Below are 25,466 nucleotides of genomic sequence, written 5' to 3'. Positions count from 1 at the left end.
ATAATCATAGGCTCGAGTTCGGCTCAAAAGGCTCGAAAGACTCAAATTTAAATATATTTAAATATCAATTTCTTATATTAAAAAAAATAATTGAACCAAATTTAGGGTTTTACCGGAGCGAGATTTAAGGTTTCAAAACGAGATATAAGTTTGTTGAAGAAGTATCAATGGGCAGTCTCTTGAGTCTTTTTGCAAAATGGTTGTGAAAGCCATGTATTGTAATTGAGATAAACTTAAAAACTTATTAGACTCTGTTAGGTTTATTTTAAAAAATAAAATACTTTATAGTGAAATAAAAATAATTTTATATTTTAGAAAATATAATATATTGAGATTGTATATATTAAATAATATTACAATATATTTATATTTTTTATTTAATTTTTAAAAAATTATGTTTTATGTAATTAAATTAATATAAAATTTATTTTTTTCCTTATAAGTATTATATATATATATATATATATATTAATTTATAAATATTATTTTAGTATATTTTGATATACCAAAATATTAAAAATTTCATGTACCAATAATTTTGGTATCGATATTAACAATAAGTTCATAAATAGTCTTATGGGTGTTTCAAATTTTAAATAAAAAATAAAATATAATAAAAATAAATTATATTATTATACTCGAAAAAGTTTGACGAGTCATCAAGCGAGTCTTACCTAAGCTCAAATTCGGCTCGAATCTTAATCTTAAACGAGCTGGCTCGAGCTCGGTTCGAATTCGATTTTGACCGAACTCGAATCGAGCTTTAAATCTATTTATAATGAATAATTATTTATAAATTTTAAATAATTCTCATTCAAATTACTATTTATAAAATTATATGTTCAACCATTTTACATACTTAATATATTAATTAATTTTTTAAATAACATATTTAACGTATTAAATTAATTTAAATTTATAAATAAATAAAATAATTATAACGATGTCTCGCTCTATTCCTACGGATTGGATCAAAAACAATTCTTGGAACTGCAGCGTTATCATCATATCGAATTAAGATCACAGTTTTTATCAATATTTTATTTTTTTTTATTTTTTTATTATATAATTATATATTATATATTAGTCATTTTGTGTGGTACTTGTAATTACTAATTGGTATAATGACTTATATGTATCATATAAGTCATATGATACATATAATGACTTATATGTATCATCCAAATTAACATGTTAAACATGTGCAACATAAACATTGTAGTAACTAAATATATTGAATTGTCCTGGACATAAACCTATTATATAGTTATATATACTTTAAAATTACAAAATTATAAGTAATAAATTGACATTTATTAAGTAAATAATTTTATTTAATTTTTTGTTTAATATATTTTATTTTTAATATTTATGTAATATATTTAATTTAATGTCTATATAATATATTTAGTTTTAATTTATAGTATTTAAATTATATTATATTTTATTTAAATGATTTAATTCAATATTTTTAATTTTAATTATATTTTATATTTTTAAAATTAAATCATTTGTAAATTTGGATAGAAAATATGGTTAGTTTTGAAATGGGACAAAAAAACAAATTGAGTATAAAGTGAGAGTGTGAGAATGTTAGATATAATCGGAATAAATCATAGATTATATAAAAACATGAGGGATAAGGGGACACTATTGGCAAAACAAAGTTCTATTTATGAACTAAAAATATTAAAATACATTTTATATTTTTATTTAAAAAAAAAAATTACTATATATAATATCCTTTATTTGTTTTTTATCAAAATAACTCAAATTTTAAACAAATTCATAACAACCCATTTATTCAAATAAACTCAATAACAAGTTTTTAATGTATCCAAGTCATTTTAAATGACTAAATAGATTGATTATTAAGACAAACTATTAAAATTTACAACAACTTCTAAGAATGAAATAAGATTTTTTCAATAAAATTAAAACTTAATAGCTTTGGGCAGTAATCCTCTTAAATCCTAAGATTCATTTTATATTATTTAAATATATTTATGCAGTTAACTAACATTAATTTCTAAGATACTCATTCTCACTTTAACTACTAATATGTTATGTATTGTTATTCTACATTACTCTCCAAAAATTGAAAATAAAAATAAACAATAATTTATGATTTCTCTGTTTAAAAAAAAGTTTGTTAATGTTGACTCTCATAAGATGTTTTGTTTCTATTTTTACTTTTTTGTTGTGTAATCCTTTGTTGAGTCCGTATTCATCCTATCATATCTTATTCTATCCTTAACCGTAAATAATTTAAAATAATTGAGTTTAGATTTTATTTTTCAACAAGGAGTTAGGAACACTGTTATTTTATATTGAGACTCACTTATTTGTATTATCTAATAATTCGGGAAGATGGTTGAAATTAAGTCAAGAGTCTATGTTACATAACTAGATATGGATGAAGACGTTGTAGCAATCGGGAATAAAAAAAACCTTTCTTGGAGCATGCAACACTTATTCAGATCCATTATATAATCAATACCTTTCGATAATCATCTAATTAATTAAGATTTTAATCTAGATCCAACATATTATTCAAAAAAACGAATTAATTAAACCTCTGTCTTTTTCTATGATTAATAGCACCAACTGGTCTTGAATGTATGAAGCTATGGCGTTCTAAGTAAAGAAGATTGGATTTAAAAAATGGGATTAATGGTGATTTATTATTGATTACATCATTTAAAGTTGTTGGTCTTCTATTCGCATATCTACCTTGTAAAGTTGGCGCCCAGTTGACTGACAGTTGGATCTCTTCTACAAGGCTCTAGACTCACACTTCACTCCAATTATTTACGCTTTTACCGTCATCTTCTTCAACCAATCATTAGGTCTTCTTCTTTACTTGTGCATGAAGGCAAGACCTTTCATCCCAGACACCAGACAGCAACCTTATCCTGTGAAAAATGCAAGTGTAAGTTGTTCAATCCAACTCTGTAACTGTCTTCTGTTGTTCTAGGGTTTCATCTTCTTATCTGTTTGATTGCAGATAATTTGGAATTGGAAATGCTTGTTTATGCTCTCCTAACATCTGTTGGGATCAATTTTGCTCTGTGTGTCATATTCTTTACATTATACTCTATCTTGAGGAAGCAGCCTGGTAATAATGATGTTTATGCTCCACGCATGGTTAATGATCAAGAATATCGAGAAAGGAGTCACTTCAAATTAGAGCGTTTATTGCCTAATCCTGGATGGGTGGGAAAGGTATGGCAGGATTCCGAGGATGATCTTCTACAATCCTCTGGATTGGACGCTGTCGTGTTTATGCGCATCATTGTCTTCAGGTAATGGTAATCCAATATGCCAATACAAATTGGACTGAACTAAAATCTAGAGCAGACTGTGTACCCATCGCATATTCGGCCATACTTTTCAACTCCATTTTCTCATTTTCCATCTAAATAATGCAGTTTGAGAGTATTTTGTGTTGCTGGGATCATTGGGCTCTTTGTTCTTCTTCCAGTGAACTGCTCGGGAAATCAGTTGGAGATTATTGACTTTGCCAATTTCACCAATGACTCCCTCGATGTATTTAGTATCTCGAATGTGAACAATGGTTCAAATAGGTGAGTGACTGCTTTTTCTTCTTGAGCTTAACATATTTTGTCTTTTTAGCAAGGAAGAGTGAAGAAATTTCATGGTTAAATTTGGTCTTTGTGGCAGTTTATGGATTCACTTTGCTGCTGTATATGTTGTTACAATCTTCATCTGTTGCCTTCTTTATCATGTAAGTGCCAGCTTTTCGTTAGTTGCGATATTTGATTGTCAGACAACCTTCATATCATTATTTCAGTAGATTTGTGAGTGACGAAGTGTATGTTTTTCTTCAGGAGTACGGATATATATCTGCAAAGAGAGTTGCTTATTTCCACATGTCCAAACCTCAGCCACAACAGTTCACCATTTTAGTTCGCGGTATCCCTGTTTCTAAAAGAAGCAGTGTAGGTTCCAGTGTGGAGAGCTTCTTTGGAGAATATCACCCATCTACTTATTTGTCCTATGTGGTGGTTTGCCGAACAAACAGAATACGAAATCTCATGGTAAGTTTAACCTGTCATTATTACTTCCTTCTGTCAAGATTAGCTTTCATTCTGCATTCTGCTGTAGATGTTTTGTACTCTTTGGTTGGTGTGTAGGATGAAATGCAAAATCTATACAAAAGGATTATCGACATAAGAACAGAAAGAACACGACCCAAGGCTCGTAATGGATGCTTTTGTGGATTGTTGGGGCTCTTGGGACATAAAAATGACCATTTAGACCATTATGAAAAGAAGTTGGAAAACTTGGAGGACCATCTGAGATTGGAACAATCGCAGAATTCACAGAAAACTGTATGTTTGCTTCACTTTCTTCTTTTCTGATTTAGAAGCTCTCAAATTTCAGTCGAAATGGAGTTCACTAGAGTACCTTCTGTATCTTTTTTTGGAATTTATACTTGTAGATACAAGTTTGGGTAACTGAATCTGAAAATAAAAAGGGATAAAATTCAAAGCAACAAGCGTGATCTAATGTAATGTTGAAAAAGAAACACAAACAATGTTAAGTGTCAATATTCAATCCTACATATGCTCTGCATAAACCATATGGGGTAAAAATAGGATTGGAGTGAACTGGCGGAAATATTGAAATCTGGACTCAATACATGAACATGACAGATTAAGTTAATCTATTATTTTCTCCAGAAAAGGTAATCTATTAAAAACTACTTAATTGACAAACCTTAAACACTAGGAGGAAGTTGGAACATGTGATATAGCCATAGAAACAAGGAAATAAATAATAGACAAAAGGGGATTTTTACTTGATTTTCTTACTATTTGAATTCCTACAAAAAAAAAAATGATAATACTTATTATATGCTATGTGATCCTAAAATAATGTAGGAAGTGAGGGCTGCCTTTGTCTCATTTAAGTCTCGGTATGGTGCTGCAACTGCTCTCTACTTGCAACAATCAACAAACCCGACAGAATGGATAACAGAACAGGCACCGGAGCCTGATGATGTTAATTGGCCTTTCTTTTCGTCTACATTCATGGGAAGATGGATTTCTAAGCTGGTTGTCATATTTGCTTGCATCATTTTCACCATATTATTTCTTCTTCCTGTGGTACTCGTGCAAGGTCTTAGTAACCTGTCCCAGTTAGAAGCTTGGTTTCCTTTCCTGGAAGGAATTCTATCATCGTAAGTTACATCTTTTTTCCTTAACCACTTTTATAAGATGATAAAAAAAGAAGTTAGTCCTAATCCTTGTACTGGGGTTGGTAGGAGAACTGTTGCTGAAGTGGTGACAGGGTACCTTCCGAGTCTTATTCTTCTGCTATTCCTAAAAATAGTCCCCCCTATAATGTGGCTATTCTCGTCTGTACAAGGTTACATATCTAACAGCCAGATTTTGAGAAGCGCTTGTGAAAAGGTTGTCTGGTTTACCATATGGAACGTCTTTTTTGCAAATGTTCTGTCTGGAAGTGCCTTTAGCAATCTTTACATCTTCTTGGACCCCAAAACCATCCCTCTGAAGCTGGGTGTCCTTGTTCCTCAACAGGTAAGAATTAGAACCCCATCAGTAAATTCATCTTAATTATATAGATTCTTTGATAAGATCTAATCATATGATATGGTTTTAATTTGCAGGCTTCTTTCTTTGTCGCTTATGTTGTTACATCGGGATGGACAAGTGCTTCACTAGAACTATTCCGTATGTTCCCTTTCATTTGGAGTCTAGTAACAAAACCGTGCAATAGAAGGAGTTTGGACGAAAATTTTCAAGTCCCGGATTTTCCATATCATAAGGACATCCCAAGGCTTCTACTGTTTGGATTGCTGGGCATTACCTATTTCTTCCTGGCTCCTCTTATTCTTCCCTTCCTCTTGATCTACTTCTGCATGGCTTACATTGTTTATCGTAACCAGGTCAGTCAGTTGGATCAATTTTGTTTGTGTAGAATTCAGTTTTGTAATTGTAACTAAGTTATAGCCATCCATTGCCTGCAGTTCATAAATGTGTATGCTCCAAAGTTTGAGACAGGAGGGAGATTTTGGCCAATAGTTCATAATGCGATGATATTCTCACTAGTGCTTATGCATGCCATTGCTGTGGGGATATTTACAGTTAAGAAACTTCCAATGGCAGCAAGTTTGGTTTTCCCTCTTCCCATCTTAACCCTGATCTTCAATGCATATTGCCGTAAACGTTTTCTACCCAATTTCAATGGCTACTCAGCTGAGGTAATTTTTTAATGACTAATTACTTCTAGGTAGTTACTGCAACCCCTTGGAATAGTATTAATCTTGATCATATTGTTTCAGAGTTTGATAAAGAAGGATAGAGAAGACTTGAAGCAGGAGACTGGTAATGAAATGGAGGAGTTTTATGAGAAGCTGAGGACTGCTTATGAAGACCCGGCTTTCATGCCAATTCAATACTCAACAGTAGGCCCCCACGAAAGCAGTTCTAGTTATGATCCTCTCCTTACTCATGAAATCCAAGGTTGATGATGATGATGCAGCAGCAAAAAATAGGAAAAGAGAAATATACAACATATGATTATGTGTTTACAAAATTTTATCATCTTCGATCTTAGCCCTCAATTACCATATCTCCTTTGTAAACTGTAATCTTAATCCCACATCTCTACTTTTTTCATTTTTTTTGTAAAAGGTTTTTTTTTAACTGTATAAATAAATATAATCAAATACAATGTTTCAAAGTTCTATTTTCACTGAGAGCGGTATGATTTAAAGTGTGGTAATATTAGCAAAAAAAAAAAAAAACTTAGGGATCAAATATCTAAACTCTAATAACGTCAAGGTTGCAATAAAAAAGAATGTGGTTTGATACATTAACTAGTTACAAAATTTGGGTCTTTGAGAAGTTTTATTTATTATCTATATAGTTTACTTTTTCGTTTTAATCTTGAACACTACTACAACACACTACTAACATTATCCTATAGTTGTCATTGAAAATGCAACCAATGCATCTCCTCAGTGTCTTCTAAAAAGAAAGTCAAAATGGGTCCACATTAAAATGTCACATATTAATTAGCATATATATTAATTATTTGTATTGGATTAGAATGAATGATGTTATGCTTATGCATGTTAGTCGTAATAATAAATAAAGGCAGAAAATGGTACATGTGGGCTTTTCCTTTCATTCCATTCAACATAATCAATCAGTAAAACAGAAGAAAAACATAATCCAAAAAATAAGCCTATAGAACATCACCAAGTACTCATGATGAAAATATATATTTTTATAAACAAAAAGGACGGTGAAATGGACCAAAGTTGGGACAATTTATGTCCACAACATGCAGGTTAAAGTTTTTGTTTAAGGAGGTTACATGATTTGATTTGATAAAATGTAAATTAATGTGGAGAAAAGGTACTTCAATTTATAAATAACGTTCACAAATGACAATAGTTAAAGTTATTATTATTATTTTTTTTATATTTTATTACCTAGTTAAATTAACAATTAATATAAGGTCATATCTAGGATTTAAGTTCAAAGTAATGATATTGTCGCATGCATGATTCAACAATGTGTTATCTTCAAAACTAGGGTAAAAATGAACTCACCTTTGTCAATGGCAACTTGGCAAGTGGCAACATCCAGTCCACTGAGAAAGCCTGCTGAGGAAAGATGAGGCAAAAGATAGTAAAGAGTGGGAAACATAATGCGTAGTAGTAGGGACAAATGAATAAATAAACAAATATTATTTTTTTTTGTTTTCGAATCATTCAATAATATTCAATTTTCGAAGTAGTCCCCCCGCCTTGTAATTTGAGATTTAGCCAAAAGTGGGTCTTGAGATTTGTGGTATTCTTTTTTGATTTATTAGATTTTACCACATAACTATGTCATGTGGAATCTTATTTAATTAAAGTGCTCTCATGTCTCTACCCACTAAAGTAAGTGGTGCTACTCCAAATATATATATATATATATATATATATATAATAAGAATGAATGAATGAAACCTTCTAAATATAATTTCAATGTAATTGACATAGATAGATAGATAGAAAAGATGATGATTGTCAGGACTCACGAAAGGAGGCCAGGAGGAGGATGAAGAGAAATGTGATTTACATAATGGGCCAATCACAATCAACATGATTATAGGTGAAAATGGAAGGGGAAGACTCAAGACTACCTTCTTTTTCTTTCTTTCTTTCTCAATGTCATTTTCACTTTCAAGCTTGATTGATTTATATATACCCCTAACTCATAACCCTACCAAGATCAATTTCAAATAATTTTACCTATAAATTATGTCATTAATTAAAATATTAATGGATAGAGTGGTTTAATCACTGGAACTGGGTTGTTGAAAAGAAAGGTCATGACATGGCATGAAGATGGGAAAAAGGAACATTGAAAGAGTACACACCCATTTGACCAAATTCAATTCTATACCAAAAAGTTAAGAGAAAAAAAAAAAGGCATTCCCCCTTCCCCTCTACAGACTATTTACTGTCTGTTACCTCTGTTACCTCTTTATCTTTCTCTCTCTCTCTCCCTTTTGCCCTTGCAAGAAAACCCACAACCATTCTTTTCTTTCTATCTATTTGTGTTGCGTCCCTGCAATAACTACAGTTTTATCTGATACAACTTTTCCACTTATTAGTGCATATTCTCTTTTTACTCTCTCTCCCTCTCTCATGCAGCAGAAGCAGAGCAGCAGAGGAAGAAGAAGGAGGGAGGCAATTCTTTTTGCTCCGACTCATTATTACCATCATCATCATTTCTCTCCTTTTTTCTTTCTCAGTTAGGTCCAAATCCAATGGAGGAAGAGGAGGAGAAGAACAACAACAACACAGAACAGAAGGAGCAAGAGGAGCCCAACAAATGCAATCCTAAACCCACAACTTTAGCTAGGGAAGGTAGAAGAAGGACTACTACTACTATTACTACTAACCCCCTTCTTCCTCCTCCTCCACCCTATCCCCACAATAACAACTATTATCACCACCACCACCACCATAATAGTAATAATAATAATAATAATAATAATGGGATTTGGCTCTTCAACCACCGCCAAAACAACCAATACCCAGCTCTCCTCCCTCTCCCACCACTGCACTTCGCTTTCACCACTCCTCCACCGCCATGGAAATTCAATAACCGCCACCTCCCACCTCCAGCCACCTCTTCTCATTCCTCTCCACCTACACCAGGTAACTTATAACTATTTTATATATCTATCCCATTATTTATTTAGCAAAGCCTATTTCATTAATTACTAATTGTCATATGAAACAGCGAGCTGTAACAACAACAATATCGTCGACGTCTTGCCATTAATTGGAAGAACAAATCATAGAGCAAGTAATATTATTACTCATCGTCATAATAATTGCGATCAATATTCAATCAAGCCGCCATTAAAAACAACAACAACAGTGGCAAGGAGACCAGATTCCGGTGGCGTACAAGGCTCACTTATTTCACTCCTCGCCAATCACTTCCCCGTTCAATTCGATCCTTCACAACCCATCTACCACTATGATCTTCAAATCACACCTAATCCCACTTCCAAAGACATCGCAAGAATCATCAAAACCAAACTCGTTCATGAAAACTCACTTCTCCTCTCCGGAGCTCATCCAGCCTACGACGGAACAAGAAATCTCTACAGCCCAATCGAATTCCAACACGACAGACTCGAAATCTTCATCAACCTCCCTATTCCTACCAAAGATCAGATCAAGCACAAGCTCTTCAAGGTAAACGTCAAGCTCGTGTCCAAGCTCGACGGTAAACACCTAACCGATTACCTTAGCAAAGACGGAGACGATTCCGCCCCTCTCCCTCAGGATTATCTTCACGCGTTGGACGTCGTTCTTAGAGAGAGCCCCACCGAGAAATGCATAGCCGTTGGGAGATCATTATACTCGAGTTCAATGGGCGGCGGCGTTAAGGATATCGGAGGTGGTGCCGTCGGAATGAGAGGCTTCTTTCAAAGTCTTAGACCCACACAACAAGGGCTTGTTCTCAACGTAGATTTCTCCGTCACATCCTTCCACGAGAGCATAGGTGTCATCCCTTATCTGCAGAAGAGGGTCGAGTTCTTATACGACCTTTCTCATAGGAAGAATAGAGGGTTGAATGGAGAAGAGAGGAAAGAAGTGGAGAAAGCTTTGAAGAACATAAGAGTCTTCGTTTGCCATAGGGAAACTGTGGAGAGATATCGCGTTTATAGCCTAACTGAGGAAGTTACTGAGAATCTATGGTTTCCAGATAGAGATGGGACGAATTTGAGGCTGGTGAACTACTTTAAGGATCATTATAACTATGACATACAGTTTAGGTACCTTCCTTGTTTGCAGATTAGTCGGAGTAAGCCATGTTATCTACCCATGGAGCTTTGTATGATCTGCGAAGGTCAAAAGTTTCTTGGCAAGCTCTCCGATGATCAAACCGCCAAGATCCTTAAAATGGGATGCCAAAGACCAAGAGAACGTAAGGCCATTATTAATCAAGTCATGACAGACCCCGTCGGACCAACCAGGTATGTATATATATAAATATTATATACATAAAAAAAAAACATCCTTAAATCCTTCTTTGTTCTTCATTCACTTGGCAGTGGCATTCAGGGAAGAGAATTCAAGCTTCATGTTTCGAGAGAAATGACACGATTGAACGGAAGAATCCTGCAGCCACCGAGGCTGCAACTAGGCGATGGAGGCCACATTAGAGAGTTAACTCCTTCCCGACAAGACAGACAATGGAACCTTCTAGAAAGTCAGGTTTTCGAAGGTACTAGGATTGATCGATGGGCGTTGATAAGTTTCGGCGGTACGCCGGAGCAGAGATCATGCGTCCCGAAGTTCGTAAACCAGCTCGCCCAAAGATGTGAGCAATTAGGAATCTTCCTCAACAAGAACACAATCGTTGGGCATCATTTCGAACCGATGCAAGTACTCAACAACGTAGCGAACCTAGAATCCAAACTGAAGAAAATTTACCGGTCGGCGTCAAACAATCTCCAGCTCTTAATCTGCGTAATGGAGAGAAAACATAAAGGCTACGCGGATTTCAAGAGAATAGCGGAGACGAGCGTGGGTGTGGTTAGCCAATGTTGCTTATACCAAAATCTCAACAAGTTAACTTCTCAATTCCTCGCAAACTTAGGACTCAAGATCAATGCAAAAGTGGGAGGTTGCACGGTTTCTCTTCACAACCCTTTCACGGCTCAAGTTCCACGTATCTTCGGGGTCGACGAGCCCGTAATCTTCATGGGAGCAGACGTGACTCATCCCCATCCTCTCGACGATTTCAGCCCATCTGTAGCTGCAATAGTCGGCAGCATCAATTGGCCATCCGCAAACAAATACATCTCCCGTATGAGATCGCAGACGCATCGGAAAGAGATCATACAAGATCTATCCACGATGGTATCTGAAATCCTAAACGATTTCTTACATGAACTAAAGACGCTCCCGAAAAGAATAATCTTTTTCAGAGACGGAGTGAGCGAGACACAATTCTACAAAGTTCTCCAAGAAGAACTTGGAGGCATAAGGTCGGCTTGTTCTACATTCCCCAACTACAACCCGCCGATCACGTTCGCTGTCGTTCAGAAGAGACACCACACGAGGCTGTTCCCGAACGAGAACAAACAACGGAATCAAAACTTGGACGAAAACATCCCACCGGGGACAGTGGTGGATAGCGTGATAACCCACCCGAGGGAATTCGACTTCTACTTATGCTCGCATTGGGGAGTGAAGGGAACCAGCAGGCCCACTCATTACCATGTTTTATGGGACGAAAACGAATTCAGTTCGGACGAATTGCAGAAGCTTGTTTATCACCTTTGTTTCACGTTTGCAAGATGTACAAAGCCCGTTTCTTTGGTGCCACCTGCTTACTATGCACACCTTGCTGCCTATCGAGGAAGGCTATACCTCGATCGTTCTGATCCTTCACCCTTCTTCAGGAAATCAAGCATTTCCCGGGCTGCACCTCCCAAAACCGCCCCTTTGCCTAAGCTAAGTGAGAATGTTAAGAAGCTCATGTTTTATTGCTGATATTTCTAATTCCTACATGCATTATTATTATTATATAAAGGCTTGTGTATATAATGTACGTAGGGTAGGAAAATTGTTTCACTTATGGTGGGTGGGTAGTTGCAAATTGAAGTTAAACTTTCCTCAAAATGTACCCAAGTCTTCATTTAAACGTGGCTGTAATTAATCACACTATAACTTAAACAATAATAATTCAAATATGTTTCATAGAATTTGGTAGAACACAAGAATGGGTAAAATCAATAGCATGTGTACAGAGGTTGTGGCAATACCTCAAGCATGAATGTGCCAAAAATGGTGATCATGACAACACGTAACAATTAATCCTACTACACATTTTGTAAAGTAGAAAGTAAATTAAGTCTTGTAATAAATTTGTCTCCTTCTAAAGTAGATCTGTCAAAATTATACTCTATTATTTTGGACTTATTATTTAGGTGTAAATTTAATTCAATTAATCAAATTATTATTATTTTGTGCAATTTTAATGGCTTTCCACTTTAATTATTAACTAAAATATTTTTATTTATTAACAAACCAAATCTTTTTGTTGGTATTGTTAGTTGCATTATTTGGATATCTTATATGAATAAAAGAAAATACAAAAAATAATAATATATTTATACAATAATTAAAAAAGCTTTTTTAGTTAATAACTTTAATAACACGATTGATGAATAAATATATAATTAGGTAGTGTATTATTTTATTAAAATTAATCTCAAGTAATCCAGAACAAGGCCTTTGATAAATGTATTGATTGAAATTCAAAGGTTTTTGAGTAACCAAACAACCTATTTATTGCTATTATTTAACTTGTAAAGTCAAATAAAATGGTAATAGGAAAAAGGATGTCTTGAGATATGTGCATATACTTCTGATAGTAGCTTTCTAGAGTAAGCAGGATAAGATTCTTTGTTTGGTTAGGTTTGGTTAAAGAGAAGAGGCCTGCTTAATAATCCTCTCTGTAAGGTAAAATCTGTACTAGCATGGAGTGGTCACATTATTATTATTACTGGCTGGCAATGCAATGCAATGGCATTCAAAGAAGAAGCTACAGCCTAGAGAGAGGAGGAGGAGAGATAATTCTGATGACTAGTGTATTTTTGTTTCTAGTGTAGAAGAACTCAGCCATACTTGGGGACCTTGTTTCTTCTAAACACAATCTTATTTATTAAAGAAGAATAAAACATAATTATTATACTTTTGACCTCTTTAGTTCTTTATTTTAAATGCTTCTTTTGTAAAACATTTCATCATTGTATTGTTGAATGAAAGGTCAAACAATCTTCTTCTTTTTTTCATTTGAATGAAAGGATACTGTAATGCAAATTAACCAAGGATGGAGAGAGAAACTAACCCAGTGAGTGAGAAGAGGTCTCTGACCAGCTAGTCACCTTCATCTTCCACAACCTGTTAATAAACATTGTTAAGCAACCATTTATGGTGTTATTTAATTATATTAGAAAATCATTATGAATGGTAATACTAATGGGTAATCATTTGATAATTATTGAATCTCGTGGTCTTATCTTTGTAGAAAATTAAAAAAATATATATGGAGAGAGAGCATCACATGGGGGTGGAAGAAAGGGCAGGGCAAGGCAGAGCAGTTAACAGCTCTCTGTCTGACTGACTTTGAAGTTTGAACTTCCCCTTTTGTCTCTTCAGCTTTTGCTCACTCGCCTCGTCACTATCATTGATTCCATTTGCAAAAAGTTTTAAATTCTGTTTCTGTAGAAACTTTTAAAATATGTTTTTGTATTAGACATTTAAATAAATTTATGAAGTTGTTCCTTGTTATATATCTAGTTTTCAAACATTTTTTTCTCTTCTTTTTTTTTTAATCTAATTGGAATACAGAAATCAAAAGTGTTTACCTCTATTGACAGACAATCCATTCATACATTGTGGTTTCTTCTCTGTGGATGCTAATTGGCATTGCTTCAGAACAGAGGAGTGGGACCAAAGATAGATAGCAATAGTAGAGTAGAGTAGAGATTAGAGAGGACCTGCCTGTCTGTCTGGGCCACCTGAAAAGCCCTCAACTTTGATCCTCGAGCCCCATTCAATTCTACACACGCCACACTGTGTTACCGTGATACTTTACCCCTGTTATCACTGACTTGACTGACTCACAAAGTGTTTAATTTTTTCAGCTCTTCCTACAAAGATCAACTGCTCTAATTATGACATAATTAATTAAAGACCTTTATTTGCATAGAAGAAAAAGAAGAGAAGTAAAACTGTGATGATGTATCTGTAAGCAGGCAATACCCAAATGGGCCAATTTGCTGGCAGCCCATTCTCTTCTGAGATCTCCATCAGTTATCCTAATCCTACGATGGTTTGAAATCCTAATTCTCAACCAGATCCAAACCCAAACATCCTCAGTTTAGACCTTGTTAACCCTATTCTATTCCACCACCCAAACCCATATCTATTCAATCTCAGCCATGCCATGTTATGCAGTTAGATTGACTCATAGTCTCATATACACAATTAATGGAATTAGAGTTTATTATCATTGGGCTGTGAATTTTGACACTTGAATAATGTACTCTTTTGTTAGAATAATAGTTTTGTATTATGTTTTTTCTTGTGTTATTAAAGCCCAGACCCCTTTCTTATGACAGGCTCTTCTCTACATATAGTTATTTGGGTAACCTTTCATTAATCAAACTAATACAATGTAGTAATAGCAGACTATATTTATCATTTTTAGAATAGTTTTAGTGTGGCTCAGTGGTAGAGTCCAGAGCATTTACATAAAAATAAAATAAACTAGTGTTAGTGTGATTTCTCAACATATGCCATGCCATGTTTGAGCATATATCAATGATGATTTCCACTTGACATCTTACCTTTCTGAAATAGCATATGGACAAGATCTTGCTTTAGCCGATCATCAACAACCTCCCACAAAATCTCTGCACCTTTTCCAGACAGTTCCTCCTGCCCATTTTAGTCTACAAACAGAAACAAAACAGAGATGGTAAGTGTAGACAAATAAGAATAATCACTTATCTTCTTAAAACATAGTGGTTAGTCTTCAGGAAGTATATGGTTTTCGTTAAGAATGGTTAATTAGTTTCTTGTTTATTTGCCTTGATTTAGTTTAGAGTTGTTATAAAAAAGAACCAAATCTGATCAATTCAATAAGAAATACAATTTTCAGTTTTCCATCTTACAGTACCATGAATCATCTTGTTAACATTGTCATCAACAGTCAAACAAGTAGCATGGAAATATAAATATAGAGCATGATTGTCTTCCTTCAATTCGTTTTCAAACAGTTTCATATGTTAAAACGAACAGAATTATGTAAAACCATGAAGTCACCAACACTTAATCACAATCAGCAAAAAGCAAAGGCCACAAACGCAATCAAACTAACAACGGATCACTGAAACTAAATGATGGAACAACACTTTCATTGTTTTACATCCTCTATCCTTGCGATAACATATACAAGTCCATCTAATGAGATGATGATGCACAATCAAAGGGAAAAGACGAACTGAATATCAATAACTCAATAAGGTAGACAGACAACAACGTTACAATTCTTAATTCATTTTCCATTTCCTCCACAATTAGTAGTAAAGGAGAAATACATTGATCAGAAATCCTACACATGATAACTTCTAACATGAATGCAATCTATCTTTCTAGACCAAACATACATACTTGCAGCAGCAGCATCCGTGACGACCGTGACCAAATCTGATGTCCGACGATGCTAGAGCTAGAGTAAAACCTAACACGGTTTCCATGGAATCCAGCATGCTAAACGTCGCCGTTTGGCTCGTCTTCTCCGCTTGAACAGGGTTAGTTGTTAGGACAGACGGACGCAAAAAATAAGGGCGGGAAAAAGAAACGTCATGTAGTTACGGGAAGAAGTTAACGTAACAGGCTGTGATTAATTAAACCAACACAGTTATTTGTTGGCCATCCGTTTATTAGAAAAATCGACCCTTCAATACGATGTGAATGAGCCGGTAACCAGCGCATAATTTTAAATGCGTTGTTAACCAATTTATATTTTTTTTTGACAATTCGAAATTGTTCATGTCCCGAGAAGCAACCGGAAATCGCGAAACGCAACCATATGTAATGTAAAAAGTATACAATCGTGAGACGTAAATTTTTTTTAAAAAAAAAATCAAAAAAAAAGGTTAAAAAAAAATAAAAAATTTGAGTTTCGCGATTGCCGGTTGCGTCTCGCGATTGCCAGTTACGTCTCACGATTGTGAAATTTTCACCTGGCATCCGGTTGCGTCTCGCGATTGCTGGTTGTGTCTCGCGATAGGGACAATTTCGTTAAAAAAAATATAAAATGTTCATCCGTGCATTTAAAATTATGCGCTCATTTACCCCCTTTTTAGGGTCATTTCGTCAAATTTCCTAATAAAAAATTTTGATCTTATTAAGATTTAAATTTTTTATCTATTATAATAAAAGTTTGAGGTTTTAAAAAAAAAATTGTACAAAAAGTTAGACTCTCAATTTCAATTTAAGGTGTAGTACATCAAACTAAATAAAAACACAATTTCAAATTAGAAGTTACAACTTACAAATATATAATATATTCTCCCCTTTTCACTTCCCACACACACACAAACACACAATGTACACACAAAAAGCAAACAAATTTAAAAATGAATACTAGTCACCCTTTTTTTTTCATCTATAATTCCTACTTCTCTAATTCTACCTGTGAAATGTACTGTGAAATGTATGTAATGCGGTCTCTCTCTCACTTCATGTGTTAAATCTACCTTTGTATAGAAAATGTTTGTTTGTTTAGTTAGTTGTTACGTTCTTCTTTAAACCGTAAAAGTGCTACAGGTTGATGTTCTGTTCTCATGATAATATTATTGTTGTGATGATCAGCCACATAGCCCTGTTGTTGTTGTTGCCTTAACTGGGAATTAGCAGAAGTAATTGCAGTATTATGGCTGCTGTTTCTAGCTGCAGGTACCTCGTGATCGTGTTTACCTTCGTAGGTCGTTATAACAGCTTTTGAATCGGTTGCTGCCCTTTCAACATGCTTACGCACGTTACAATCAGTGGATGTACATTTATAGTAACTCCTGCAAGTTCAAACAATAACAATCCTCTTCAAGAAACATTCTCATCTAAGTTTTCATTACAAATTTGTTAATATTTTTTTTACCTTGGATTGTGATTTCCTTTCACTACTTTCTGTCCATACTTTCTCCACCTATATCCATCGTCCAAGAGATCAACTTCACTCGTTGTCTGCACGATGATTCTTGGTTCTGTAACCGTTCTGCGCGTAGCAAATCCATCTGCCCCCAACATTTCCATGTTCCTGAAAACATGCATAAATGAGACAACAAGTAATTTGAGCCGAGGTTGAGAACTTAATTTTGATAATACCTTCTCTTGGCATCGGGCTCATCTTCATGGGGTCTGCCACCGGATGTCTCATCGCTATTGCTTGATATAGCTTGACTAGACTCGTGATCCATGATGGCTAATGTTCTGTTGAAATCAGAGATCTCGTTAGTAGTATTTCCTGCATCTTTTCCACGTTTATTAATAGGCTGATTATGGTTGTGTTTTCCTCTGTATATAATCTCTGTTACTTGTCCATCTTGACATCTTTCCACCTTTTTCTTCACTTGACAATCTGGATGTGTACATTTGTAATAACTTCTTGGATAATCACTTCCCTTCACATTCTTCTGCCCGTATTTACGCCAATTGTAACCGTCTTCAGCAGGCTTATCTACAATCAAGGAAGCTGTTACTGCTGCTGCTACTGCTGCCTGTTGTGATCTCTGATCAGCATGGACAAATTCTAATGGAGGATCCTTCGAATTATTATTACGGCCTTCCAATACTGCATTTGATAATGATGATGATAATAAGGAAGATGGATATTGGGGTTGAGAATGTGTTAATGCCTGCGGCTGCTGGTGTGGAATTCCAAATTGTCCCTATTTATACACATGATGAAGATTAGAACAGTAAGACACATTGGCCTCTGTCACAATGTTCTTATATATGGTTCAAGCTTAAGATGAAGAATTTAACTGAAAAATAACATGCTAATGAAAGAAATGATGTTTTTAATGATTTGATCAATGTAAAAGATTGAATGAGTATCAGTACAAAAAAAAAATACAATAATATTTTGTTTCAAACTTAGAAAAGAAAAATTATAAGGAAATTAATCAATTAATCAAAGTAAAATTGGAGTATCCATCCAACCTTCAAAAATGGTAATGAATTAGTTTTGTTCATTTAAATGAGAAAATATAAGAATTAGCTATTACATTTATTTATATATATAAGACATTTAAGTAACTAACAGTAAAATTGTTTTTATTCCTTAATTATTTAGATTTAAAAAAATAGGTTTAATTGTTTAAACAAAAACAACAACAAAATATGTACAAAATTATCATTAAAAATAAAACTCCATCTAAATAAAATAAAATAAAAAACACAACAAAACAAAACATATAACACCAAATTACTGTTCCAAAACAAATTTCAAACTAAATAACAAACAAATAAAACATTCAAAAACAACTTTTTTTAGAGTCCACAAACACCTGCACAAGAAAATACAAACCAAATAAAAGCCTCCTAATATTAGATAAAAAGCACACCAAAAAAAAAGAGATAAAATTAAATTAAAAAACTATGAAACACCAACTTTAATTAGTTTAATTACTTGTAAATTAATGAAAGGTTATTCAACCGCATTGATCCTTCACTTCAACGTGGGTATTCATAATCTTGATTTAATTAATAAGAGATTATGAGTTTATTGAAAAGCTATAATCCAAGAAAGAATACCTGGGCGGAGGAGGAGGAGGAGAACCAAGCGGAGGAATCGAACAAGATTCCAGGACTTAGACCGGAAGGTATTGTGAACATCGACGACGATGACGGCGACTGAGAAACCATCAATCCCGACGGTCTGGGTCCGTCGATTGTATTTCTAAACTTTGACTCTGGCGGCGGCTGCGGAGGAGGAAAGTTTGGAGAAGTAGAGGTTCCGGCGAGTAACTGAGAGAAAGAGCGACAATCTGAATCTGGGTCGGTGTCAGAGAAGAAATTGGAAACAAGGGTCATCGGACCAGGACTGATCCCTGGAGCTCCGGTGAAGAGATTTTCTATTGAACTGCGAGATGGTAGTTTAATCAAGGGACGAACAGGAGGATGAGGAGGAGCAGATCCTTTCTTCTTGTCAGCCATTGAATTAAATTGAATTGAATTGAGACAAAAAGTGTGTTGTTGTTCTTAGTTGAAAGAAGGGGACCGGACCGACCCCCCTTTATGTTTGTGTTTGTGTTGCTGATTCTGGAAAAGAAGGATCTGAAAATGGAGTAAAAACAAAAGTCCACGCAGAAGATAGGAAAATAAGGGAAAGAGGAAGATGCTCTCTCTCTCTCTCTCTCTCTCTCTCTCTCTTCTCTCTCTAAATAAAACCGTGATTGGACGGCATCCGCTGCTGCGATGACTTTTGGAATCACGGTCCCTCTCTCTCTTCTCTCTCTCTCCTCTTGCAAGTTGAAGTGGCCCACGATGTGAACGTGCAAGTTATTTACACGGTAAGCTTTGTTTGTTTTCATATTCATTTTACCGGACACCATTATTTTAATAAACATAGCTACATATCATTCCATATACACATAACTTTATTTATTTATTTTATTAACATTCTTAAGCAATATAAACATGACAAATAATAATAATACAAAATAGATTATCGAGTTCTTCTATTATCGAAATACTGTATAGACAAATACATCAACTTTTCTCAAGTAATCTAATCAACAATGGTGGTAAACTTAGGCATTGTTATATTTATTTATTTATTCTAAATTCAAATACTATTATTATCTAACTCAATTTATTACAACAATGTTAAAATAATATTTATTTAAATAATTATTTTATTATTATTAGATATTAATACTTTTAAATAATTTTACAATGCAAAATAACTTATTTTTTAAAAATTACTATAAATTATTATTTTTAAATAACATGTATCCAAACAAGTTTTATTGTTTTCTTTATTATATAATTCATAAACAAATTTTATTTATTTGTATAAAAACTTTAATTTTATTGTTTTTAGAATAATAAATTCATTCTCTTAAAAGGCTTTGTTCAGATTGAGTTATTGTAATAACCTAAAGAGAGAAAATGAGTAATGATTGATGATGATTTTGAGAAGATGATAATATTTTTGGTAAAATTATTTAAAGGATATTGATATATAATAATAAAATAATAAATAGTAATTTAAAATAAATAATATTTTGGGTAATGAATTGAGTGATGTAATTGATGAGAGGTGGAGTAAAAAGATGTTTGAGTGGGTTGAGTTATTTAAATAACCCCAAGTTAGCTCTGAAATTGTTACTGTCTATTATGAGGTAAACAAAAAAAAAATACTTAGAATATGGGTCAATATAATTATAATTTTCTAATGAACTACATGGTTTGAAAAAATTTGGAGAACTTTTAACAACAAAAGTATACCGTTAAGAATTAGATTTGAAAAACCTATGAATTCGTGCAGAGATCTTATTGCTTTTTTTTAAGATTTTCGAGTCACTTAATTATTTTAATGTATTCAATTTGTATATAATTTTTTTTATCGTAGTGTTTAAACAATTTTTTTATTAAATGGATCATTTAAAAAAAAAACATAAGAACTTATTTAATATAACTTCATGTAGTTTCTTATCCATCGCTTTAATTAATTCATTAATTAAAATAATTTTATTTTTTTTATTTTAGTATATATATATTAAGAGGAGTGATAGAGTGAGGGAATTTAGTAAGGGAATTTGGTGAGGGAATGACGTGGCATCACTATCATTGGTTGGAAAATGTAAAAGTGAGAGGAAAGAGAGAAAAGAGAGAAATTATTTGATTTTTTCAGCGAATAAAATTATGCCACATCATTCCCTCACCAAATTCCCTTACCAAATTCCCTTACCTAATCATTTCTCTATATATTAATATCATTTAAAAAATAAATACTTTAAACCAATTTAAATCCTCAAAATCACATTCAATCAATATTATTTAAATAAATCAAAATTAATTTAAATAAGTTACAACTAAACAAACTATAACTCTTAAAATCACATGTCAATTTTATTTAATGTTTTTAGTTTCAAATAGTAATAAAATTAAAAAATATATTTGAATTTAAAAAAAACTTAAGTAAGATTAATAATCATATTTAATATCATTGAAAAGCAATTAAAAAAAAAAGTAAATTGTTATTATTATTATGCTTTCCAAGTTTGAATTGATGAGACGTGTGCAAAATGACTTAAGCATATTGAGAAAAACTCAAAATATTATTAACAATTAACAAAATTACACTTGTATATCAATATGTCAAAGCTAATGGTTGATTAAATGGTTTTAATATACTAAAAACCCTTGCTTGAATTGTAATTAAAGCCTTATGCAGATTATAATATTATTGACTTTTGCTCCCATTTTTCATTGGCGTTCAATTTTTTTGATTTTGATTTTTAAACATTAAAAAAAACTTCAAGCATGCCCTTTTACTTTTTTTTTTTTCTTTTTTTTTAAAGATAATTCAGTTTTAATCTTGACCTGCCCTCTCATATTAAACGGCGGGACAAACTAATAGAAAACCAATATATGAGTATTTATTTGTGATTCTAATGATTTAAGTTTAATATTCTAAATTTGTTATAAATAACTATATATATTGTGTATAGCCAATTATAATCAAGTAAAAACGTGTGTTGTGAAAATATTATTTATATTATTAAAAATTAAATTTATGACCAATTTATTCATATCAAATTTAACTTAATAAGAAAAACATAAGGCCATGTTTGGATTTTTAAAATAAGAATTTTATTTTCAGTTCTATAAATCTTTAGGTTTTCATTACATCACAATTTTCTTTCTTCATCATTAATATAAATATTCAAAATTAGTTTAAATGATCAAATAAACTCCAAAATTGGAATTAAATTGAAATGGTAAATTACCATCCAAACATAGCCTATGAGGTCCTCCCTCCATGTACTTGTACTTGAGGAAGAAAAGTGTAGTACTTAGCCTTGTTTGGTTGTGGCTATTTGAATAGTCATAATTAAAATATATATATATTTTTTATATCACTAAATTTATTAACTAAAATATTATATATTTAAAATTATTAATTTTATTTATTATTATATATTAATACTTTTTCAATTTTTTTATCAAAAAATAGCTACCCAAAATCATCGTCAAATATTTAATTAATCGAATTAGCTAAATAACCCGAATTTGTTATGAACAAGGTCTTAGAGCTCGTTTAGTTATTATTATTATTTTAAATCTAATTTGATTAAATTTGTTAAAAACTCAATTTTTATTATTGAAAAACAAAAATATCTCTAACTTTTCCTTATATATCTTGAATGAATGAGAGAATACTTAAATAAATGATAATTTTATTATTTTGATAGATAAAAATAGTAATTAAATAGATGAAATGATGATTGAATTTTGAATAAAATCATAATAAAAAAAAAACTAATAACCATTAGATCAAACAAGATTTATATGGTTACATTATAATAGACGAAACAAACACACCCTACCTACCATGATGTGATAAAATATGATATGCATTCTAGAAAATGACCGACACGTGGCAGGAACTTTTACACTTTACTTACCTGGGCGTGGTGGGACGATGGTGAATTTGAGTTCAGACTGAGGAAAATCGACTAGTAAAATAATGAATACCCGCGGCGGCGATGGTCAAGACTCTTCCGTTTCAATCCAGGCTAAACGAATCCATTGTATTGTTAAACTGGGTCAGCACTTCTCTTTCTCTATTCTTCTCCTGCATATTTGTAACAAATCTTGCAACTTTAAAGTGCGAGCTTATCATTACTTATACGATTGATTAGATATCTCTTTATAAGCTCGATGTAAGCAAAACCCACAAATTTCCCGCTGCAAATAGTGGGGATCGGGAGTTGTTTGAAAATTTAATTCCACTTATGTTAATTCTCCGATTTCCTTTTATGTAATTTGCTTGAATAATTGTGATTTTCAGTACATTAAGGTCAACCAAACCTAATGATCCTTTCTCTTGTAGATATGAATGATTGTTTTGATGGGGTTTTTTTCAGACCTCTCACTGAACCTGCATTTGTTTTTATGGGTTAATTATTAGGGGGTGCGGCAATTACTTGCAAAAATGAAATAGAGACAATTAATGAAGAAAATCTAAAGATAGTCTCATCACAACTGAGACAAGCAATGTCTAGATCTTCTTCTTGTAAGGTTGTTGGAATGGACTGGAGCAAACGACCTGGATTCTCAGAAACTTCTTGCCATATCGAAGAATTTAATAACGAGTATGATGAAGAAGAAGAAGGGTTGAGACAACGTTTCGTAGTTGTTCATGGAGCTGGTACAACAACATATGCAGTATAACATTCATTCATTCATGCCTTAAAAATGTTGCTCTTTGTTTCAGGTTCTTTTGGACACTTTCAGGCAAGTAAATCTGGTGTTCATAAAGGAGGTTTAAATCAGCCTCTTGTTAAGGCTGGTTTTGTTGCTACACGCATCTCTGTAAGCACTTCTTCATCTTTACATCTAAACAGAAGCTTCGAAGTTTGATAATACAATAAACCATCATTTGTTCTTCTGCAGGTTACTTCTCTAAATCTTGACATTGTCAGAGCTCTAGCCAGAGGTAGAATCTATTTGCTGCATTTTGTTTGTAGAGATTGCCAAATCATATTTCCTTTTATATTTTCTTTTATATTTCCTTGCAGAGGGTATCCCTTCGGTTGGAATGTCTCCATTTGCGTGTGGATGGCTTACTAATGAACGAAATGTCAGTACCCACCTCGAAAATGAAATGTTCTTTTCTTTACATATTGGAATCTAATAACTTATTATCTGCAGATCGAATCAGCTGACATACAAATGGTCGCTAATGCAATTGATTCTGGACTTATACCTGTAAGTTTTATATATGGGACTATAATTACGAACCTCTGACTAACCCCCTTTCCTTCTAGGTTCTTCATGGCGATGCTGTGCTCGATACAGCTCGGGAGTGCACTATACTGAGCGGAGATGTAATTATACGCCACCTTGCAGAAGAATTGAAACCCGAGTTCGTTGTTTTTATTGTATCCTTGCTTGTCTCTATTCAACTTGTTTTCACTTTCTAGATTCTTCTTTTTTATGATTGGAGTAATTTGATGTTCCTATATATATTGTTTGAAGACTGATGTTCCTGGAGTTTATGACCGTCCACCTTCAGAGCCTAATGCAGTACTACTGAGGGAGATTGGTGAGTAATCCACACTTCAATTTTTTGTTGTAAGTTAAATCCCCAGTGTAGTAGCTCAATTGGTAAAGAATTTTGAACTTAAGATGTTGAAGTTTCATGTTTGATTCTTAGTTATGAATATGGGATTTTGTGCAACCACTAAATAAACCCTCGTCTAAAAAGAAAAAAAAGTTGTCAGTTGTATGATGTATTCTGAACAGGATATCTGATATTTGGTACGCAACAGAAGTCCACGAGGATGGAAGCTGGTCGGTATTGAAACCTGAAAACGTCAACAAAAAAGGTTGATTCTTTACCCTACACTCAAAAAGAATGTCTTTTAGCAATGTATGTTTTTAACTAGAACTGCAATATATTAAGGCTTTAGTAACACATCAAGAGATGATTCCAGTATTTGCATCTTATATAGGATTAAACCTATAAAAGTTGCAAAAGTGATTAATGCGAATGTATTTTTCATCTAATTTTGTGTGAAATTTTAATTGCATGTCTTATGATTTCAGTTAACAAATAATTAAACATTGTTTGCAGTTACGTTTACTGTGGCAGCGCACGACACAACAGGCGGTATGGTGACCAAAATATCGGAAGCTGCAATGATAGCAAAACTCGGAATTGACGTGTTCATCGTGCAGGTAATTTTTTTTTCTTCTTTTGTCAGAGACCATTTAACTTTGTGTGCATTGAGTATGATCTGAGTTAAGCAAGTTTTGGTTTGATACATATTACATTCAGGCTGCATCAAGCCACTCCTTGACGGCTTTGAAAGGCGAATTGAAAGATGGAATCCCAGAAGACTGGATTGGCACTGCTATCAGATTTTCGAGATAGAAGAAACAAAGCCTTTCTTTTCGTGGTAAACATTGTCAAAACAAAGTCATGTGTTTGAGAATCTTAATCTTGTCGCAATTAAGATCTCTTTAGAAATCTTCAAAGTTTAAATTGAATGGATATATACATTCTTTTTATTGAACTAGTTTAACTCTGATTAAATAAGTCTTGATTAAAGTGATGATCATTGTGGTAGGATGGGTT

The 25,466-nt window shown here is 33.1% G+C and overlaps 4 protein-coding genes across 4 annotated transcripts; 3 read left to right on the top strand and 1 right to left on the bottom strand.

Annotated features, from left to right (window-relative positions):
• The first annotated feature begins 2,987 nt into the window (after window positions 1–2,987).
• On the top strand, window positions 2,988–6,744 carry LOC124926641 (CSC1-like protein HYP1). The gene is made up of 10 exons (XM_047466907.1): window positions 2,988–3,305; window positions 3,432–3,587; window positions 3,685–3,748; window positions 3,852–4,061; window positions 4,158–4,355; window positions 4,908–5,206; window positions 5,291–5,567; window positions 5,657–5,935; window positions 6,017–6,250; window positions 6,332–6,744. The coding sequence occupies exons 1-10, from the start codon at window positions 3,025–3,027 to the stop codon at window positions 6,515–6,517; spliced, it is 2,184 nt and encodes a 727-aa protein (XP_047322863.1). The 5' UTR covers window positions 2,988–3,024; the 3' UTR covers window positions 6,518–6,744.
• Window positions 6,745–8,646: 1,902 nt separating this feature from the next.
• LOC124925785 (protein argonaute 7) lies at window positions 8,647–12,119 on the top strand. The gene is made up of 3 exons (XM_047465884.1): window positions 8,647–9,211; window positions 9,297–10,545; window positions 10,624–12,119. The coding sequence occupies exons 1-3, from the start codon at window positions 8,818–8,820 to the stop codon at window positions 12,068–12,070; spliced, it is 3,090 nt and encodes a 1,029-aa protein (XP_047321840.1). The 5' UTR covers window positions 8,647–8,817; the 3' UTR covers window positions 12,071–12,119.
• Window positions 12,120–16,654: 4,535 nt separating this feature from the next.
• LOC124925861 (probable WRKY transcription factor 3) lies at window positions 16,655–19,502 on the bottom strand. The gene is made up of 4 exons (XM_047465979.1): window positions 18,908–19,502; window positions 17,477–18,039; window positions 17,250–17,408; window positions 16,655–17,166 (listed from the first exon to the last, which is right to left on the bottom strand). Exons 1-4 carry the CDS (start codon window positions 19,307–19,309, stop codon window positions 16,881–16,883), a joined length of 1,410 nt encoding a protein of 469 aa, XP_047321935.1. The 5' UTR covers window positions 19,310–19,502; the 3' UTR covers window positions 16,655–16,880.
• Window positions 19,503–23,273: 3,771 nt separating this feature from the next.
• On the top strand, window positions 23,274–25,398 carry LOC124926490 (isopentenyl phosphate kinase). Its single transcript, XM_047466723.1, has 10 exons — window positions 23,274–23,534; window positions 23,601–23,698; window positions 23,780–23,822; window positions 23,905–23,966; window positions 24,038–24,094; window positions 24,154–24,267; window positions 24,365–24,431; window positions 24,658–24,714; window positions 24,963–25,066; window positions 25,167–25,398. Exons 1-10 carry the CDS (start codon window positions 23,381–23,383, stop codon window positions 25,260–25,262), a joined length of 852 nt encoding a protein of 283 aa, XP_047322679.1. The 5' UTR covers window positions 23,274–23,380; the 3' UTR covers window positions 25,263–25,398.
• The last annotated feature ends 68 nt before the right edge of the window (window positions 25,399–25,466 follow it).

This window comes from Impatiens glandulifera, chromosome 2, assembly GCF_907164915.1.
Source record: "Impatiens glandulifera chromosome 2, dImpGla2.1, whole genome shotgun sequence".
Classification (NCBI taxonomy): domain Eukaryota; kingdom Viridiplantae; phylum Streptophyta; class Magnoliopsida; order Ericales; family Balsaminaceae; genus Impatiens; species Impatiens glandulifera.
Note: the sequence above shows the minus strand (reverse complement) of the source record. Positions and strands in the feature narration are given on the sequence as shown.

Bases quoted from the DNA above. Each gene is read 5' to 3' on its own strand.
- LOC124926490 (XM_047466723.1), top strand. From the start codon at position 23,381: ATGTCTAGATCTTCTTCTTGTAAGGTTGTTGGAATGGACTGGAGCAAA. The intron at 23,535-23,600 runs GTACAACAACAT...TCTTTGTTTCAG, and splicing joins CGTAGTTGTTCATGGAGCTG to GTTCTTTTGGACACTTTCAG. The intron at 24,715-24,962 runs GTTGATTCTTTA...CATTGTTTGCAG, and splicing joins TGAAAACGTCAACAAAAAAG to TTACGTTTACTGTGGCAGCG.
- LOC124925861 (XM_047465979.1), bottom strand. From the start codon at position 19,309: ATGGCTGACAAGAAGAAAGGATCTGCTCCTCCTCATCCTCCTGTTCGT. The intron at 18,040-18,907 runs GTATTCTTTCTT...GTGTATAAATAG, and splicing joins CCTCCTCCTCCTCCGCCCAG to GGACAATTTGGAATTCCACA. The intron at 17,167-17,249 runs GTAAAAAAAATA...TTGAACTTGCAG, and splicing joins AAAGGAAATCACAATCCAAG to GAGTTACTATAAATGTACAT.
- LOC124926641 (XM_047466907.1), top strand. From the start codon at position 3,025: ATGCTTGTTTATGCTCTCCTAACATCTGTTGGGATCAATTTTGCTCTG. The intron at 4,356-4,907 runs GTATGTTTGCTT...AAAATAATGTAG, and splicing joins CGCAGAATTCACAGAAAACT to GAAGTGAGGGCTGCCTTTGT. The intron at 5,936-6,016 runs GTCAGTCAGTTG...CATTGCCTGCAG, and splicing joins ACATTGTTTATCGTAACCAG to TTCATAAATGTGTATGCTCC.
- LOC124925785 (XM_047465884.1), top strand. From the start codon at position 8,818: ATGGAGGAAGAGGAGGAGAAGAACAACAACAACACAGAACAGAAGGAG. The intron at 9,212-9,296 runs GTAACTTATAAC...CATATGAAACAG, and splicing joins TTCCTCTCCACCTACACCAG to CGAGCTGTAACAACAACAAT. The intron at 10,546-10,623 runs GTATGTATATAT...TTCACTTGGCAG, and splicing joins GACCCCGTCGGACCAACCAG to TGGCATTCAGGGAAGAGAAT.